The sequence below is a fragment of the Oncorhynchus keta genome, unplaced genomic scaffold (assembly GCF_023373465.1).
Source record: "Oncorhynchus keta strain PuntledgeMale-10-30-2019 unplaced genomic scaffold, Oket_V2 Un_scaffold_20222_pilon_pilon, whole genome shotgun sequence".
In the NCBI taxonomy this organism is placed as follows: Eukaryota; Metazoa; Chordata; class Actinopteri; order Salmoniformes; family Salmonidae; genus Oncorhynchus; species Oncorhynchus keta.
The window spans coordinates 306,590-328,662 of NW_026290855.1; the positions used below are offsets into that span (position 1 = coordinate 306,590).

The 22,073-nt window shown below is 44.1% G+C and overlaps 2 protein-coding genes across 3 annotated transcripts in view; both read right to left on the reverse strand.

Moving 5' to 3' along the window:
- Nucleotides 1-503: 503 nt before the first annotated feature.
- LOC127928033 (multiple epidermal growth factor-like domains protein 10) lies at nt 504-15,298 on the reverse strand. Its single transcript, XM_052514935.1, has 3 exons — nt 15,272-15,298; nt 12,540-14,952; nt 504-580 (listed from the first exon to the last, which is right to left on the reverse strand). The coding sequence occupies exons 2-3, from the start codon at nt 13,819-13,821 to the stop codon at nt 504-506; spliced, it is 1,359 nt and encodes a 452-aa protein (XP_052370895.1). The 5' UTR covers nt 13,822-14,952; nt 15,272-15,298.
- Nucleotides 15,299-15,871: 573 nt separating this feature from the next.
- The window catches only part of LOC127928032 (cadherin-17-like), an 85,081-nt gene continuing 78,879 nt past the window's right edge, over nt 15,872-22,073 (reverse strand). For both annotated transcript variants that reach the window (XM_052514933.1, XM_052514934.1), the window contains exons 11-19: nt 21,364-21,564; nt 21,189-21,265; nt 20,561-20,749; nt 19,890-20,134; nt 19,664-19,800; nt 19,331-19,555; nt 19,119-19,229; nt 18,884-19,000; nt 15,872-17,131 (exon numbers count right to left, since the gene is read on the reverse strand). In XM_052514933.1, coding sequence (XP_052370893.1) covers nt 17,046-17,131; nt 18,884-19,000; nt 19,119-19,229; nt 19,331-19,555; nt 19,664-19,800; nt 19,890-20,134; nt 20,561-20,749; nt 21,189-21,265; nt 21,364-21,564 — 1,388 coding nt within the window. In that variant the 3' untranslated portion in view covers nt 15,872-17,045. The remainder of the gene's footprint in view (nt 17,132-18,883; nt 19,001-19,118; nt 19,230-19,330; nt 19,556-19,663; nt 19,801-19,889; nt 20,135-20,560; nt 20,750-21,188; nt 21,266-21,363; nt 21,565-22,073) is intronic.

A 22,073-nucleotide genomic window follows, 5' to 3' on the forward strand; every position in this document is an offset into this window, starting at 1 on the left:
ACTGTATCTACTCCTGCACATCGACTCTGTACTGGTCATCCCTGTATAGAGCCATGTTTTTCATTTATTCCTTGTGTCACTACTTCTATAAAAAAGTTATTTAACTGCATTGTTAGAAAAGGTAAGTAAGCATTTCACTGTTAGTGTACACCTATTGCTTATGACGCATGTGACAAACACAATTTGATTTGTTGTTGTGATGTTTATTTATTGAGTTGATAGGAATCAACATCCATTCAGAGCTTCAGTCATCACACGAGTCTGGCATTTAGTGACTTTGTCCCCAGGTAAATAACAATGGCATCAACAGTAGATCAGACATAGAGAGGTGGCTGGTGGACAAGAATAGGCCCAGTAGTAGAAGGTTGTGTTGACCCCTGTGTTACTGCTCCAGAACTTCCCTGCTGGGATCCAATGTGATTCTGGATTGTGGCCCTGCAGTGTGAGTGTGTGAGAAGGACTGAGTCACAGAAACAGATGCTCCACTCTGGAACGCTCACGCATCACCACTTCCTGTCAGGAGTGGAGGAGTGGGTGTTGCTACGGGAACACTTGAAGGAGATCGCTCCACCATCACTCACTAACGCACAACTGGGAGGTTATTTACTGATCACAGATCAGAGTTTACCTTAAGGTTTGTGTCTACACAGCCCAGACTCCACGCTCTGACACCTCTTCGTGCGTAACTAATAGTAAACATCATCTTGTTTCCGTGTGCGTGAGCCTTTCTCTCATGAGACCTGCGTTATCCTGCTGTCTCCCTGTGGAACAGCGATGGTGACGGGGTGGAGGAGGCTCTTCCTGTTATGTCTCATCCTTGTCCCCTGGCTCACCCCTCTGCACACACACACTGCTATCTCCCTGTGGAACAGCTCACCCCTCTGATGGTGACGGGGTGGAGGAGGCTCTTCCTGTTATGTCTCATCCTTGTCCCCTGGCTCACCCCTCTGCACACACACACTGCTATCTCCCTGTGGAACAGCGATGGTGACGGGGTGGAGGAGGCTCTTCCTGTTATGTCTCATCCTTGTTCCCTGGCTCACCCCTCTGCACACACACACTGCTATCTCCCTGTGGAACAGCGATGGTGACGGGGTGGAGGAGGCTCTTCCTGTTATGTCTCATCCTTGTTCCCTGGCTCACCCCTCTGCACACACACACTGCTATCTCCCTGTGGAACAGCGATGGTGACGGGGTGGAGGAGACTCTTCCTGTTATGTCTCATCCTTGTTCCCTGGCTCACCCCTCTGCACACACACACTGCTGTCTCCCTGTGGAACAGCGATGGTGACAGGGTGGAGGAGGCTCTTCCTGTTATGTCACATCCTTGTCCCCTGGCTCACCCCTCTGCATACACACACTGCTTGTCACTTGTGTTCGTAATGTCTTTACAGGAATTCCTCTGGCCGTGTCACAGTTACATGAGGACATCTTGCAGGTCTAGACCCTGTTAGCTACGTGTTGTGTTTTTGTTCTGAAAAACTAAACTCTTGTGAAACATATACAAAACAAACATGTAGACTCTATTGTCAATGTTAAAAGGCCTTCATTTCCTCACAAAACAGTATTTTGTGTCTTGCTGAACAGCGTGTTGATGGTGTTACATTAGATTTTTAAAAGTTGAATAGCAATTTGTAACACACACAAACTGGCAAACAAAAACACACACACACACCACACAGTTAAAGGACACCCCTGTAAGGACCGTTCTGGTGATATGTGTTGTATGGGCGGAGAGATCAGAGGTCAGTTGATGGTCATGAGAAGCTGTGACACAAACACACACACACTGACCTGTATACATTTGTGTTTTGTAACAGTAACGACATCCTATCACTTCATCTCTTCTGTCTCGCGTCTCTCTGTCTCTATGTCTCGCAAGGCTGCAGGCCCAGACGGCATCCCCAGCCGCGCCCTCAGAGCATGCGCAGACCAGCTGTGTTTACGGACATATTCAATCAATCCGTCATCATGAAGTGCTTTGAGAGACTAGTCAAGGACCATATCACCTCCACCCTACCTGACACCCTAGACCCACTCCAATTTGCTTACCGCCCAAATAGGTCCACAGACGATGCAATCTCAACCACACTGCACACTGCCCTAACCCACCTGGACAAGAGGAATACCTATGTGAGAATGCTGTTCATCGACTACAGCTCGGCATTCAACACCATAGTACCCTCCAAGCTCGTCATCAAGCTCGAGACCCTGGGTCTCGACCCCGCCCTGTGCAACTGGGTACTGGACTTCCTGACGGGCCGCCCCCAGGTGGTGAGGGTAGGCAACAACATCTCCTCCCCGCTGATCCTCAACACGGGGCCCCACAAGGGTGCGTTCTGAGCCCTCTCCTGTACTCCCTGTTCACCCACGACTGCGTGGCCACGCACGCTCCAACTCAATCATCAAGTTTGCGGACGACACAACAGTGGTAGGCTTGATTACCAACAACGACGAGACGGCCTACAGGGAGGAGGTGAGGGCCCTCGGAGTGTGGTGTCAGGAAAATAACCTCACACTCAACGTCAACAAAACTAAGGAGATGATTGTGGACTTCAGGAAACAGCAGAGGGAACACCCCCTATCCACATCGATGGAACAGTAGTGGAGAGGGTAGCAAGTTTTAAGTTCCTCGGCATACACATCACAGACAAACTGAATTGGTCCACTCACACTGACAGCGTCGTGAAGAAGGCGCAGCAGCGCCTCTTCAACCTCAGGAGGCTGAAGAAATTTGGCTTGTCACCAAAAGCACTCACAAACTTCTACAGATGCACAATCGAGAGCATCCTGGCGGGCTGTATCACCGCCTGGTACGGCAACTGCTCTGCCCTCAACCGCAAGGCTCTCCAGAGGGTAGTGAGGTCTGCACAACGCATCACCGGGGGCAAACTACCTGCCCTCCAGGACACCTACACCACCCGATGTTACAGGAAGGCCATAAAGATCATCAAGGACATCAACCACCCGAACCACTGCCTGTTCACCCCGCTATCATCCAGAAGGCGAGGTCAGTACAGGTGCATCAAAGCTGGGACCGAGAGACTGAAAAACAGCTTCTATCTCAAGGCTAAACAGCCACCACTAACATTGAGTGGCTGCTGCCAACACACTGTCATTGACACTGACCCAACTCCAGCCACTTTAATAATGGGAATTGAAGGGAAATGATGTAAATATATCACTAGCCACTTTAAACAATGCTACCTTATATAATGTTACTTACCCTACATTATTCATCTCATATGCATACGTATATACTGTACTCTACATCATCGACTGCATCCTTATGTAATACATGTATCACTAGCCACTTTAACTATGCCACTTTGTTTACTTTGTCTACATACTCATCTCATATGTATATACTGTACTCGATACCATCTACTGTATGCTGCTCTGTACCATCACTCATTCATATATCCTTATGTACATATTCCTTATCCCCTTACACTGTGTATAAGACAGTAGTTTTGGAATTACTAGATTATTAGTTAGATTAGTTAGATTACTTGTTGGTTATCACTGCATTGTCGGAACTAGAAGCACAAGCATTTCGCTACACTCGCATTAACATCTGCTAACCATGTGTATGTGACAAATACAATTTGATTTGATTTGATGTCTCTATGTCTCTCTGGTGGGTGTGTTAGGGTCTGTTGTTGTGGAATGCGTTACCAGGTTACGAGAGCAGAGTGGACCCAGGCGTAAACAATAAAAGTTGTCTGATGCTTAGATGCACTTTGAGCTCTGAAACCTAAACTCCACTCTGTCTCCACACACACACTAGGCCCGTTTATACCTGCATGGTTCTAACTTGCGTCTTTTGTCCTGATCTTGTCCACATTCTGATTGTGCCCACAAATATTATTTTAAAAGAATAGCTGTGAAAGAATTTGCAGAGAGATAATTCGCTTTCATTCTCCCAGTACCATTAAGACAACTCTTCAGTTCTTCCCTATCCCCCTCTCTCTTTCTCTCTTTATTTCTCTTTCTTTCTCTCTCTCCCTGAGACGAGTCATCATCATTCAGCTCAGTAGCATTGAGGACAGAATGACAGGTAGACACAAAAACAGGCAGAAGGAGAAAGACCTACATAAACTAATGTATTAATTCTCAGGTGTTATACCACTTAAATAGCACCTATAATGAGTGTTCCTCATCAGAAGGCTTTTCACAGAGGTATAAAAAGCTGCTGCTGTACAATCAACATGGTGGACTTCTCTGCAGTGATGACCAGAGTAGAGAAGTATTAATGGTTATTACAGTTACCTCATCACTCACCTTTCATAAACATACACAAGCACGCGCCTACATTCCTCTCTCAGCCCAAAGCAAACACACATGCACAAAATATTACATTCCTCTCTCAGCCCAAAGCAAACACACATGCACATAATATTACATTCCTCTCTCAGACCAAAGCACACACACATGCACATAATATTACATTCCTCTCTCAGACCAAAGCAAACACACAGGCACATAATATTACATTCCTCTCTCAGCCCAAAGCAAACACACAGGCACATAATATTACATTCCTCTCTCAGCCCAAAGCACACACACATGCACGTAATATTACATTCCTCTCTCAGCCCAAAGCACACACAGGCACATAATATTACATTCCTCTCTCAGCCCAAAACACACAGGCACATAATATTACATTCCTCTCTCAGACCAAAGCAAACACACATGCACATAATATTACATTCCTCTCTCAGCCCAAAGCAAACACACATGCACATAATATTACATTCCTCTCTCAGCCCAAAGCAAACACACATGCACATAATATTACATTCCTCTCTCAGCCCAAAGCACACACACATGCACATAATATTACATTCCTCTCTCAGCCCAAAGCACACACACATAATATTACATTCCTCTCTCAAACCAAATCAACACATGGCACATAATATTACATTCCTCTCTCAGCCTAAAAGCACACACACATGCACATAATATTACATTCCTCTCTCAGACCAAAGCACACACACATGCACATAATATTACATTCCTCTCTCAGCCCAAAGCACATGACCAGATGTTCAAATGCACATAAATGACCACATCCTCTCTGCACATAATAATATTACATTCCTCTCTCAGACCAAAGCACACACACATGCACATAATATTACATTCCTCTCTCAGACCAAAGCAAACACACATGCACATAATATTACATTCCTCTCTCAGACCAAAGCAAACACACATGCACATAATATTACATTCCTCTCTCAGAGACAAACCAATTCCTCTCTCAGATTAGCAGAAGCACACACATGCACATAATATTACATTCCTCTCTCAGACCAAAGCAAACACACATGCACATAATATTACATTCCTCTCTCAGATAAAGCACACACACATGCACATAATATTACATTCCTCTCTCAGCCCAAAGCACACACAGGCACATAATATTACATTCCTCTCTCAGACCAAAGCACACACACATGCACATAATATTACATTCCTCTCTCAGCCCAAACACAGACAATTCCTCTCTCAGCAAGCACACACACATGCACATAATATTACATTCCTCTCTCAGCCCAAAGCACACACACATGCACATAATATTACATTCCTCTCTCAGACCAAAGCACACACACATGCACATAATATTACATTCCTCTCTCAGCCCAAAGCACACACACATGCACATAATATTACATTCCTCTCTCAGACCAAAGCACACACACATGCACATAATATTACATTCCTCTCTCAGACCAAAGCACACACACATGCACATAATATTACATTCCTCTCTCAGACCAAAGCAAACACACATGCACATAATATTACATTCCTCTCTCAGCCCAAAGCACACACACAGGCACATAATATTACATTCCTCTCTCAGACCAAAGCACACACACATGCACATAATATTACATTCCTCTCTCAGACCAAAGCAAACACACAGGCACATAATATTACATTCCTCTCTCAGACCAAAGCACACACACATGCACATAATATTACATTCCTCTCTCAGACCAAAGCACACACACATGCACATAATATTACATTCCTCTCTCAGACCAAAGCACACACACATGCACATAATATTACATTCCTCTCTCAGACCAAAGCACACACACATGCACATAATATTACATTCCTCTCTCAGACCAAAGCAAACACACAGGCACATAATATTACATTCCTCTCTCAGACCAAAGCAAACACACAGGCACATAATATTACATTCCTCTCTCAGACCAAAGCACACACACATAATATTACATTCCTCTCTCAGACCAAAGCAAACACACAGGCACATAATATTACATTCCTCTCTCAGACCAAAGCAAACACACAGGCACATAATATTACATTCCTCTCTCAGACCAAAGCAACACACAGGCACATAATATTACATTCCTCTCTCAGACCAAAGCAAACACACATGCACATAATATTACATTCCTCTCTCAGACCAAAGCAAACACACAGGCACATAATATTACATTCCTCTCTCAGACCAAAGCAACACACATGCACATAATATTACATTCCTCTCTCAGCCCAAAGCACACACACAGGCACATAATATTACATTCCTCTCTCAGACCAAAGCACACACACATGCACATAATATTACATTCCTCTCTCAGCCCAAAGCACACACACATGCACATAATATTACATTCCTCTCTCAGCCCAAAGCACACACACATGCACATAATATTACATTCCTCTCTCAGACCAAAGCACACACACAGGCACATAATATTACATTCCTCTCTCAGACCAAAGCACACACACATGCACATAATATTACATTCTCTCTCAGACCAAAGCACACACACAGGCACATAATATTACATTCCTCTCTCAGACCAAAGCACACACACATGCACATAATATTACATTCCTCTCTCAGACCAAAGCAAACACACAGGCACATAATATTACATTCCTCTCTCAGACCAAAGCAAACACACATGCACATAATATTACATTCCTCTCTCAGACCAAAGCAAACACACAGGCACATAATATTACATTCCTCTCTCAGACCAAACCACACACAGCACATAATATTACACACACACACATAAGCACATAATATTACATTCCTCTCTCAGACCAAAGCACACACACATGCACATAATATTACATTCCTCTCTCAGACCAAAGCAAACACACAGGCACATAATATTACATTCCTCTCTCAGACCAAAGCAAACACACAGGCACATAATATTACATTCCTCTCTCAGACCAAAGCACACACACATAATATTACATTCCTCTCTCAGACCAAAGCAAACACACAGGCACATAATATTACATTCCTCTCTCAGACCAAAGCAAACACACAGGCACATAATATTACATTCCTCTCTCAGACCAAAGCACACACACATAATATTACATTCCTCTCTCAGACCAAAGCAAACACACAGGCACATAATATTACATTCCTCTCTCAGACCAAAGCAAACACACATGCACATAATATTACATTCCTCTCTCAGACCAAAGCACACACACATGCACATAAATTACATTCCTCTCTCAGACCAAAGCACACACACATACATAATATTACATTCCTCTCTCAGACCAAAGCAAACACACATGCACATAATATTACATTCCTCTCTCAGACCAAAGCACACACACATGCACATAATATTACATTCCTCTCTCAGACCAAAGCACACACACATGCACATAATATTACATTCCTCTCTCAGACCAAAGCACACACACATGCACATAATATTACATTCCTCTCTCAGACCAAAGCACACACACATGCACATAATATTACATTCCTCTCTCAGCCCAAAGCACACACACATGCACATAATATTACATTCCTCTCTCAGACCAAAGCACACACACAGGCACATAATATTACATTCCTCTCTCAGCCCAAAGCAGACACACATGCACATAATATTACATTCCTCTCTCAGCCCAAAGCACACACACAGGCACATAATATTACATTCCTCTCTCAGACCAAAGCACACACACATAATATTACATTCCTCTCTCAGACCAAAGCAAACACACATGCACATAATATTACATTCCTCTCAGCCCAAAGCACACACACATGCACATAATATTACATTCCTCTCTCAGCCCAAAGCACACACACATGCACATAATATTACATTCCTCTCTCAGCCCAAAGCACACACACAGGCACATAATATTACATTCCTCTCTCAGACCAAAGCACACACACATGCACATAATATTACATTCCTCTCTCAGACCAAAGCAAACACACAGGCACATAATATTACATTCCTCTCTCAGACCAAAGCACACACACATGCACATAATATTACATTCCTCTCTCAGCCCAAAGCACACACACATGCACATAATATTACATTCCTCTCTCAGACCAAAGCACACACACATGCACATAATATTACATTCCTCTCTCAGCCCAAAGCACACACACATGCACATAATATTACATTCCTCTCTCAGCCCAAAGCACACACACATGCACATAATATTACATTCCTCTCTCAGACCAAAGCACACACACATGCACATAATATTACATTCCTCTCTCAGACCAAAGCACACACACATGCACATAATATTACATTCCTCTCTCAGACCAAAGCACACACACAGGCACATAATATTACATTCCTCTCTCAGACCAAAGCACACACACATAATATTACATTCCTCTCTCAGCCCAAAGCACACACACATGCACATAATATTACATTCCTCTCTCAGCCCAAAGCACACACACAGGCACATAATATTACATTCCTCTCTCAGCCCAAAGCACACACACAGGCACATAATATTACATTCCTCTCTCAGACCAAAGCACACACACATGCACATAATATTACATTCCTCTCTCAGACCAAAGCAAACACACAGGCACATAATATTACATTCCTCTCTCAGACCAAAGCAAACACACAGGCACATAATATTACATTCCTCTCTCAGCCCAAAGCACACACACAGGCACATAATATTACATTCCTCTCTCAGCCCAAAGCACACACACATGCACATAATATTACATTCCTCTCTCAGACCAAAGCACACACACATGCACATTTCACATAATATTACATTCCTCTCTCAGACCAAAGCAAACACACAGGCACATAATATTACATTCCTCTCTCAGACCAAAGCACACACACATGCACATAATATTACATTCCTCTCTCAGCCCAAAGCACACACACAGGCACATAAAATTACATTCCTCTCTCAGACCAAAGCACACACACATGCACATAATATTACATTCCTCTCTCAGACCAAAGCAAACACACATGCACATAATATTACATTCCTCTCTCAGACCAAAGCACACACACATGCACATAATATTACATTCCTCTCTCAGACCAAAGCACACACACATGCACATAATATTACATTCCTCTCTCAGACCAAAGCACACACACATGCACATAATATTACATTCCTCTCTCAGACCAAAGCACACACACATGCACATAATATTACATTCCTCTCTCAGCCCAAAGCACACACACATGCACATAATATTACATTCCTCTCTCAGCCCAAAGCACACACACAGGCACATAATATTACATTCCTCTCTCAGCCCAAAGCACACACACATGCACATAATATTACATTCCTCTCTCAGCCCAAAGCACACACACAGGCACATAATATTACATTCCTCTCTCAGACCAAAGCACACACACATAATATTACATTCCTCTCTCAGACCAAAGCAAACACACATGCACATAATATTACATTCCTCTCTCAGCCCAAAGCACACACACATGCACATAATATTACATTCCTCTCTCAGCCCAAAGCACACACACATGCACATAATATTACATTCTCTCTCAGCCCAAAGCACACACACAGGCACATAATATTACATTCCTCTCTCAGACCAAAGCACACACACATGCACATAATATTACATTCCTCTCTCAGACCAAAGCAAACACACAGGCACATAATATTACATTCCTCTCTCAGACCAAAGCACACACACATGCACATAATATTACATTCCTCTCTCAGCCCAAAGCACACACACATGCACATAATATTACATTCCTCTCTCAGACCAAAGCACACACACATGCACATAATATTACATTCCTCTCTCAGCCCAAAGCACACACACATGCACATAATATTACATTCCTCTCTCAGCCCAAAGCACACACACATGCACATAATATTACATTCCTCTCTCAGACCAAAGCACACACACATGCACATAATATTACATTCCTCTCTCAGACCAAAGCACACACACATGCACATAATATTACATTCCTCTCTCAGACCAAAGCACACACACAGGCACATAATATTACATTCCTCTCTCAGACCAAAGCACACACACATAATATTACATTCCTCTCTCAGCCCAAAGCACACACACATGCACATAATATTACATTCCTCTCTCAGCCCAAAGCACACACACAGGCACATAATATTACATTCCTCTCTCAGCCCAAAGCACACACACAGGCACATAATATTACATTCCTCTCTCAGACCAAAGCACACACACATGCACATAATATTACATTCCTCTCTCAGACCAAAGCAAACACACAGGCACATAATATTACATTCCTCTCTCAGACCAAAGCAAACACACAGGCACATAATATTACATTCCTCTCTCAGCCCAAAGCACACACACAGGCACATAATATTACATTCCTCTCTCAGCCCAAAGCACACACACATGCACATAATATTACATTCCTCTCTCAGACCAAAGCACACACACATGCACATAATATTACATTCCTCTCTCAGACCAAAGCAAACACACAGGCACATAATATTACATTCCTCTCTCAGACCAAAGCACACACACATGCACATAATATTACATTCCTCTCTCAGCCCAAAGCACACACACATGCACATAATATTACATTCCTCTCTCAGCCCAAAGCACACACACAGGCACATAATATTACATTCCTCTCTCAGACCAAAGCACACACACACATAATATTACATTCCTCTCTCAGACCAAAGCAAACACACATGCACATAATATTACATTCCTCTCTCAGCCCAAAGCACACACACATGCACATAATATTACATTCCTCTCTCAGCCCAAAGCACACACACATGCACATAATATTACATTCCTCTCTCAGCCCAAAGCACACACACAGGCACATAATATTACATTCCTCTCTCAGACCAAAGCACACACACATGCACATAATATTACATTCCTCTCTCAGACCAAAGCAAACACACAGGCACATAATATTACATTCCTCTCTCAGACCAAAGCACACACACATGCACATAATATTACATTCCTCTCTCAGCCCAAAGCACACACACATGCACATAATATTACATTCCTCTCTCAGACCAAAGCACACACACATGCACATAATATTACATTCCTCTCTCAGCCCAAAGCACACACACATGCACATAATATTACATTCCTCTCTCAGCCCAAAGCACACACACATGCACATAATATTACATTCCTCTCTCAGACCAAAGCACACACACATGCACATAATATTACATTCCTCTCTCAGACCAAAGCACACACACATGCACATAATATTACATTCCTCTCTCAGACCAAAGCACACACACACACAGGCACATAATATTACATTCCTCTCTCAGACCAAAGCACACACACATAATATTACATTCCTCTCTCAGCCCAAAGCACACACACATGCACATAATATTACATTCCTCTCTCAGCCCAAAGCACACACACAGGCACATAATATTACATTCCTCTCTCAGCCCAAAGCACACACACAGGCACATAATATTACATTCCTCTCTCAGACCAAAGCACACACACATGCACATAATATTACATTCCTCTCTCAGACCAAAGCAAACACACAGGCACATAATATTACATTCCTCTCTCAGACCAAAGCAAACACACAGGCACATAATATTACATTCCTCTCTCAGCCCAAAGCACACACACAGGCACATAATATTACATTCCTCTCTCAGCCCAAAGCACACACACATGCACATAATATTACATTCCTCTCTCAGACCAAAGCACACACACATGCACATAATATTACATTCCTCTCTCAGACCAAAGCAAACACACAGGCACATAATATTACATTCCTCTCTCAGACCAAAGCACACACACATGCACATAATATTACATTCCTCTCTCAGCCCAAAGCACACACACATGCACATAATATTACATTCCTCTCTCAGCCCAAAGCAAACACACAGGCACATAATATTACATTCCTCTCTCAGACCAAAGCACACACACATGCACATAATATTACATTCCTCTCTCAGACCAAAGCAAACACACAGGCACATAATATTACATTCCTCTCTCAGACCAAAGCAAACACACATGCACATAATATTACATTCCTCTCTCAGACCAAAGCAAACACACAGGCACATAATATTACATTCCTCTCTCAGACCAAAGCAAACACACATGCACATAATATTACATTCCTCTCTCAGCCCAATGCACACACACAGGCACATAATATTACATTCCTCTCTCAGACCAAAGCAAACACACAGGCACATAATATTACATTCCTCTCTCAGACCAAAGCACACACACATAATATTACATTCCTCTCTCAGACCAAAGCAAACACACAGGCACATAATATTACATTCCTCTCTCAGACCAAAGCAAACACACATGCACATAATATTACATTCCTCTCTCAGCCCAAAGCACACACACAGGCACATAATATTACATTCCTCTCTCAGACCAAAGCACACACACATGCACATAATATTACATTCCTCTCTCAGCCCAAAGCACACACACATGCACATAATATTACATTCCTCTCTCAGCCCAAAGCACACACACAGGCACATAAAATTACATTCCTCTCTCAGACCAAAGCACACACACATGCACATAATATTACATTCCTCTCTCAGACCAAAGCAAACACACATGCACATAATATTACATTCCTCTCTCAGACCAAAGCACACACACATGCACATAATATTACATTCCTCTCTCAGCCCAATGCACACACACAGGCACATAATATTACATTCCTCTCTCAGACCAAAGCACACACACATAATATTACATTCCTCTCTCAGACCAAAGCAAACACACATGCACATAATATTACATTCCTCTCTCAGCCCAAAGCACACACACAGGCACATAATATTACATTCCTCTCTCAGACCAAAGCACACACACATGCACATAATATTACATTCCTCTCTCAGACCAAAGCACACACACATGCACATAATATTACATTCCTCTCTCAGACCAAAGCAAACACACATGCACATAATATTACATTCCTCTCTCAGACCAAAGCACACACACATAATATTACATTCCTCTCTCAGACCAAAGCAAACACACAGGCACATAATATTACATTCCTCTCTCAGACCAAAGCACACACACAGGCACATAATATTACATTCCTCTCTCAGACCAAAGCAAACACACAGGCACATAATATTACATTCCTCTCTCAGACCAAAGCACACACACAGGCACATAATATTACATTCCTCTCTCAGACCAAAGCACACACACATGCACATAATATTACATTCCTCTCTCAGCCCAAAGCACACACACAGGCACATAATATTACATTCCTCTCTCAGCCCAAAGCACACACACAGGCACATAATATTACATTCCTCTCTCAGACCAAAGCACACACACATGCACATAATATTACATTCCTCTCTCAGACCAAAGCAAACACACAGGCACATAATATTACATACCTCTCTCAGCCCAAAGCACACCATTTTACTCAAAAGCAGTAGGTCCAGATAGCCTTTATTCAGACAGACATTTTCCCCACTCCTCTCTCCATTACAGTGTTGCACACACCAAGGTTATAATAGTAAATGAAAACTGAAATGAAAATGAATTAAAAACAAAAATTGGAAAAACAATTGAGTAAACTGAAAATCGAAAACTATATTGAAACTATTATCTTTGACTGCAAAACAAACTAAAATATAATTAAAACCATCATGAATTATGTTCAGTTTTTTTCCTTCTAAACTTTGGACAAAAATCTAATGTTTTGAAGCTTTTTTCTCTAATGGGGTTTTTGACCTTCTAAATCTGGAGGGTAAATGCTGCGATGTTGGCGATGTTTCAAATAGGCCTAGCTGGTGCATCGCTGCATCGCCAGCTAACGGAAGAAATCTGAGGGCGAGCAGGAAGCATGAGCGAGAACAATGGCAGCAGCAAACACAACACCAGCAGTGGTTGGTTGCAAAACACAAAGCCCTGTATGGGATTATTTGGAGTACATTGCTGGAGAGGACAAAAGCAAATGTATTGTAGTGCCAGAAGCTAATAATCCTTTATTGGCTTTATATATCACTTTTCTACCAACTGAGGTACTCCAATGGCTTTACATTGGGAAACTCACCTCCAATGTGTAACACCCACCTGGGTGATGCACGGCAACCATTTTTGTGCCAGAACACTCACCACACATCAGCTAAGTGATATATGCCAATTAGAATGAGGGGGAGGGTGATGAGGTGGTCATGATGGGAATGGGACCAGGTTGGGAATTTTGTCATGACATCAGGGTTAACACCCTTACTCTTATGATAAGTAATGGGCTTTTTTAATGACCACAGAGAGTCAGGACATCCGTTTAACATCCCATCCAAAAGACAGCACCCAATGTCCACTTCACTTCCTGGGTATCTCCTTAGACCAGAGGCAAAAGTGCCCCCTACTGGCCCTCCAACTCCACTTCCAGCAGCATCTGGTCTCCCATCCAGGGACCAACCAGGCCCGACCCGGCTTAGTTTCAGAGGCAAGCCAGCAGTGGGATCTAGAGTGGTATGCTGCTGGCTGGCAGCAGTGGGATGCAGGGTTGTATGCTGCTGGCTGGCAGCACCATCCCACACCTTGCATCCCACCCTGCATCCCACTGCTGCATCCCACCCTGCATCCCACTGCTGCATCCCACCCTGCATCCCACTGCTGCATCCAACTACCACCCTGCATCCCACTGCTGCATCCAACTACCACCCTGCATCCCACCCTGCATCCCACTGCTGCATCCCACTACCACCCTGCATCCCACTGCTGCATCCCACTACCACCCTGCATCCCACTACCACCCTGCATCCCACCCTGCATCCCACTACCACCCTGCATCCCACCCTGCATCCCACTGCTGCATCCCACTACCACCCTGCATCCCACTACCACCCTGCATCCCACCCTGCATCCCACCCTGCATCCCACCCTGCATCCCACCCTGCATCCCACTGCCACCCTGCATCCCACTGCCACCCTGCATCCCACTCCAACCACCCTGCATCCCCACCCCTGCATCCCAACTACCACCCTGCATCCCACTACTACCCTGCATCCCACTGCACCACCCTGCATCCCCCACCCTGCATCCCACCCTGCATCCCACTACCACCCTGCATCCCACTACCACCCTGCATCCCACTACCACCCTGCATCCCCACTACCCTGCATCCCACCCTGCATCCCACTACCACCCTGCATCCCACTGCATCCCACCCTGCATCCCACTACTACCCTGCATCCCACTACCACCCTGCATCCCCCATCCCACCCTGCATCCCCACTATCCCACCCTGCATCCCACTACCACCCTGCATCCCACTACCACCCTGCATCCCACTACCACCCTGCATCCCACTGCCACCCTGCATCCCACTACCACCCTGCATCCCACTACCACCCTGCATCCCACTACCACCCTGCATCCCACTGCCACCCTGCATCCCACAACCTCAAAGTTCATCTGTACAGCACCCACAAAGAATTTCAGGATAAAGACGGGGAGATAGCTATTGTTTTATTTTTGTAATTCGCTGAGGATTCGACTCCCGGTATCATGTGAACACGTATAAGACGTGGATATATGTAGAATAGCCGACAATGAGCTTTAAAATGACAAATTATTCTCTCTACCAACAAGAAGGGTGTGATCGGTTTGAACAGTTTGGTGTGGAATAGATTGTGATGTGGGGGTTTGTTACTACGCCGATAAATGAAAATATCCATCAGGACTTTTGCCACCTAGGAAATGTGTGTGAGCGGACCATCTCAAATAGTACTGGAGTACCCTGCTATAGTCCTACAACACATACATGGCCCCTAGCTTAAGGACACTTGAGGCTACTTTCTGTCCCTTCACACACAAAAATACAACTGAAACTGAAACTACAACTGAAACCGAAACTACAACTGAAACTGAAACTACAACTGAATAATATAAAAACAAAATATGTTTTTTATCGTACTGAAACAGAATAAAAACTAGAAAATCAAGTCTAAAACCGAATGGAAACTAAACTGAATTAATTTTTTTAATTGAAAAACTAATAGAAATAAAATTGAATAGAAAATCACAAAACTATAATAACCTTGGTACACACTCAGACATTTACCAGGCACTCATTTACACTGGACTTGTCAAACAGTTAACACTAAGGGTTAAACTGAGGGATGTTTAGGTGTTGGAACTGTCTCCAACATCGGTTGTTTTTCCATGGTCATTTCTACTCTTTATTGTAGGCAGTCTTTCTCCCATTCTAAAGTGGTGGAACCGTCCTAATTTAACCCTCGGCTAGCTAGCATCTTCACTAATATCAGGCCTCATCAAAAAACATCATGGAGTATCAGTATAAAGACAGTATCAACCACAAACAACAGTCAGAGCCAAACGGTGAACTAAAGTCTCTCTAAAGTCTACACAATTACAGCATGCAGCTTGAAATGGGGTGTTTGAACCATCACACAGTGCACAGCCAGTCATACACACTAGCTGAGGATGGACAGTCTAAATTCTAAATACAGACAAAATTCACTGACAAGGGAAATAAGTTATTGAGCTGCATGAGCGCATGATTATGATGAAACCAGGTAGTATTTATAACATGCATACAACCAATCAAAGTAGATCTGTTCTTCAGAAATATAACAATTAAACAAACACATGCTATCTCATATGTTTCTAGAGAATGGCGTCCGTTTCTCCCAGCAAGGCTTTCATCTGGTTGTCCTTCTTTATCCGATGGAAAGCGATGATCAGGACCAGGGCTAGGGAGGAAGTGACATCACCCGTCAATAACAGTCAAAACATATTATCGGAAACCCAGAACTAAAATCATGCATAATTGCGTTAGATACTCGATTAGTCTGTGCATGAGAGATTAGTCTGTCCATGAGAGATTAGTCTGTCCATGAGAGATTAGTCTGTCCATGAGAGATTAGTCTGTGCATGAGAGATTAGTCTGTCCATGAGAGATTAGTCTGTCCATGAGAGATTAGTCTGTCCATGAGAGATTAGTCTGTGCATGAGAGATTAGTCTGTCCATGAGAGATTAGTCTGTCCATGAGAGATTAGTCTGTCCATGAGAGATTAGTCTGTCCATGAGAGATTAGTCTGTCCATGAGAGATTAGTCTGTCCATGAGAGATTAGTCTGTGCATGAGAGATTAGTCTGTCCATGAGAGATTAGTCTGTCCATGAGAGATTAGTCTGTCCATGAGAGATTAGTCTGTCCATGAGAGATTAGTCTGTGCATGAGAGATTAGTCTGTCCATGAGAGATTAGTCTGTCCATGAGAGATTAGTCTGTCCATGAGAGATTAGTCTGTCCATGAGAGATTAGTCTGTCCATGAGAGATTAGTCAAAAAGAACAAGAAAAACTATCAACAACAATACAACGTTTTATGCTACAGTTAGGTCTTCGTTCCTCTATTGTACCACTCTCTGGGGGCAGTATTTCATTTTTGGATGAAAAACGTTCCCGTTTTAAACAAGATATTTTGTCACGAAAAGATGCTTGACTATGCATATAATTGACAGCTTTGGAAGGAAAACACTCTGACGTTTCCAAAACTGCAATTATATTATCTGCGAGTGCCACAGAACTGATGCTACAGGCGAAACCAAGATGACATTTCAAACAGGAAATGCCCCAGATTTTGGAGGCGCTGTGTTCCAATGTCGCCTTATATGGCTGTGAATGCGCAAGGAATGAGCCTACACTTTCTGTCGTTTCCCCAAGGTGTCTGCAGCATTGTGACGTATTTGTAGGCATATCATTGGAAGATTGACCATAAGAGACTACATTTACCAGGTGTCCGCTTGGTGTCCTCCGTCGAAATTATTGCGTAATCTCCAGCTGCATGCATTTTCCCATGTGGTTCAGAGGAGAAACCAAACTTCCACAAATTATTTATCATCAAATAGATATGTGAAAAACACCTTGAGGATTGATTCTAAACAACGTTTGCCATGTTTCTGTCGATATTATGGAGTTAATTTGGAAAAAAGTTTGGCGTTGTAATGACTGAATTTTCGGGGTTTTTTCTTAGCCAAACGTGATGAACAAAACGGAGCGATTTCTCCTACACAAATAATATTTTTGGAAAAACTGAACATTTGCTATCTAACTGAGAGTCTCCTCATTGAAAACATCTGAAGTTCTTCAAAGGTAAATTATTTTATTTGAATGCTTTTCTTGTTTTTGTGAAAATGTTGCCTGCTGAATGCTAGGCTTAATGCTATGCTAGCCATCAATACTCTTACACAAATGCTTGTGTTGCTATGGTTGAAAAGCATATTTTGAAAATCTGAGATGACAGTGTTGTTAACAAAAGGCTAAGCTTGTGAGCCAATATATTTATTTAATTTCATTTGCGATTTTCATGAATAGTTAATGTTGCGTTATGGTAATGAGCTTGAGGCTATAATTACGCTCCCAGATACGGGATTGCTCATCGCAAGAGGTTAAAGTGCAGTGCATAGCAACAACACCAGTGAACAACAGCGCCTGTTACTCACCGATGAATCCGACAGTTCCAGCCAGGATTCCGATGGTGGTGGGCATTCCTAACACCCCTGCATGAACGCCCGGCTCGGTGAAACAGTATCCCAACTCTGTGCAGTTACACACTCGCACTGTAGGGAGAACACACACATCAGAGACAAATACACATTGGTAAAAGACACCCACTCACAGCTACATGATCTTGTGTGTGATGGGTGCTATCACGCACAGCTGGCTGTAACCACTCACCCTCAAACTTCTGTGTGATGCCCATGCCAGCGTTGTCTTTGATGTTGATAGGGATTAGGAAGGTTTTGTCCTCGCTGGGAGATTTCTTCAGGGTCAGTTTAGCAGACGTACCTACAGGAAACCAAGGGAAGAGACACAATCCCACATCAACACGGAAGCACATTAATAGACAGGATCTCTAGGAGATGTAGTCTTGTCTAACAAATGTGTACCGTCCACAGCGCTTAGGTCCCAGTTGGGGGACTTCTTTCCCTGGACCAGGCTGAATGTGAAAGGTGCTCCGAAGGGGTCTGCGTCCGCGTCCAGGGCCGTCAGGACTATAGGCTGGGGCTTCTTCACACAGATGAAGGCCTGGTTCTCTGTCAGCTTGGGGACATTGTCATTCACATCCAGCAGCCTCACAGACACCTCGCGCTCTGTGGACAGCTCTGGATTGGCTGGGGGTGGAGAGATATTGTTCATTATGGATATTCTCTAACCTGGACTCAAACTGGCAGTGTGTGGGTCAAAAAAGTATCCGAAATATACAAATGTGTGTTCGTCACCTTTCTCGAAGGCGACAACAGTAAAGTGGAAGGCCTCCACCGTCTCTCTGTCCAACACAGCTTTATTCTTTATCTTTATCTCTCCAGTAGCAGGATCAATCTCCAACCAACCCTTAGTGTCTCCCTCCATCTTGAACCTACAATACACACACAGTTAGAGCACAAAATATACACTATCAGAGCCATAACACACACACAACATCAGTCCCTCTCATAATGTGATTACAGTATCTCTTTTCCCTCTGGGTCCTTGGCGTCTATTTTGAGCAGCGTAGCTCCCTCCTTGGTGTCCTCTGGCACCGTGACATCCAGAATGTCCATGTCAAACACTGGAGCCTCATCAACGTCACTGATCGCCACCGAGACCACGGCGGACGACTCAGCGCCGTACTCGAGACCGCTCACCAGCGGCTCTGGGTTACGAGCATCAATCTGTAGCTTATAGGAGGAAGCAGTCTCATAGTTCAGAGGCTGGAGAAAGAGGGGGAAGGAGGGAGAGAGGGGAGGGAGGAAGAGAGAAGGGGGACGAAGGGAGATCGAGGGGGGATGAAGGGAGAGAGAGGGGGAGGAAGGGAGAGAGAGGGGGAGGAAGGGAGGGGAGAGGGGAGAGGAACGGAGGGAGGTGGAGGAAGGTGAGAGTGGGGAGAGGAAGGAAGGGTAGAGGAAGGGAAAGAGAGGGGGAGGGGAAGGGGGAGGGAGGCAGATGGGGAGGAAGGGAGAGAGAGGTCTGTGAGCATTCTGGAGCAAAATGGAAGTGTTTTTGTGGGTTTGTTTCAGCCTGCTGGTGGACGTTTCCTTTAATAATCAATACAACCATAGATCTAGGATCAGCTTATCATCTTTATCATCACCTATCAAAATCTGACCTTTCGTAGGTGTTTTCCAGTATGAAGTTACCTTAGCAACAACAAGCCTGCCCTCCCCATTGTCGTCTGTCTCCATGGCGAAAACTCCATCTTCGTTGCCAGCGGTTATGTGGAACTCGATGCGGGAGCTTCCTGTTCCAGGGTCGTCAGCGTCTGTGGCTTTCACTGTCAGGAGGGTGTGGCCAAGAGCTGTGTCTTCAGACAGGTTGTGACTACCATACTACAGAGAGACAGAGAGAGAGTGAGAGAGACAGCGAGAGACAGAGAGAGAGAGAGAGAGAGAGAGAGAGAGAGGGAGAGAGACAGCGAGAGACAGAGAGAGACAGAGGGAGAGAGAGAGAAACAGAGAGACAGAGAGGGAGCGAGAGAGAGAGAGAGAGAGACAGAGAGAGAGAGAAACAGAGAGACAGAGAGAGACAGAGAGAGACAGAGAGATACAGGGAGAGAGAGAGACGGAGAGAGAGAGGGAGAGAGAGGGAGAGGAAGGGAGAGAGAGAGAGAGACAGAGAGAGGGAGTGATAAAGTGAGCGAGAAAGAGAGACAAAGAGAGAGAGAGAGAGAGAGAGAGAGAGAGAGAGAGTATTAAAGGTCACAGGTCAACAACCCATACCAACTAAAGCATCTATGAAACTCAGGTGTGTGTCTCAGGTATGTCTCACGTCATTCATCTGGAAGATGGGCAGCTCATTGTTGATGTCGATAACCTTGATGAGGACCTTACATTCTGTGCTGAAACCTGACGAAGACACACAACAGTATGTGAGGCCCATTGAAGCAAACACGTGTCTGTGCTGTTCAAACTTTTAGACAAAGGTCAAGTGTGTGTGTATGTACCTGGGTCGTTTACTCTGACAGTGAGGTGGTACTCTGTTGCATCTCTGCGTTGGAGCATCTGCTTGGCCTGGATGCGGCCGCTGATGCCATCAATGGTAAAGACGGAGGAAGGGGTTTGCGTCACCAACGAATAGGAGAGCAGTGCGTTGGGTGTGTTGTCATCATCAGCATCATGCACCATCAGATGTCCGACTGGGCTGCCTGGAACCCAGAGGAACCAATCATACAAGTTATATGAGGTACTATTAGAATGCTTCAGCTCTGAACACACATACCTTTAATATAACAACACAGTCCTAACATCAGCCTCAACACAGTCCTAACACCAGCCTCAACACAGTCCTAACATCAGTCACAACACAGTCCAAATACCAGTCTCAACACAGTCCTAACACCAGCCTCAACACAGTCCTAACAGCAGTCTCAACACAGTCCTAACATCAGTCACAACACAGTCCAAACACCAGCCACAACACAGTCCTAACACCAGCCTCAACACAGTCCTAACATCAGTCACAACACAGTCCAAACACCAGTCTCAACACAGTCCTAACACCAGTCTCAACAGAGTCCTAACACCAGCCACAACATAGTCCTAACACCAGCTTCAACACAGTCCTAACACCAGTCTCAACACAGTCCCAACACCAGACTCAACACAGTCCTAACACCAGCCTCAACACAGTCCTAACATCAGTCTCAACACAGTC

What these genes read in the sequence shown, in the direction of transcription:
- LOC127928033 (XM_052514935.1), bottom strand. Translation starts at nt 13,821, where the DNA reads ATGGTGTGCTTTGGGCTGAGAGAGGTATGTAATATTATGTGCCTGTGT. An exon ending in AGAGGAATGTAATATTATGT is followed by an intron (nt 581 to 12,539) that starts GCCTGTGTGTGT and finishes GTTGTGCGTTAG; the next exon opens with TGAGTGATGGTGGAGCGATC.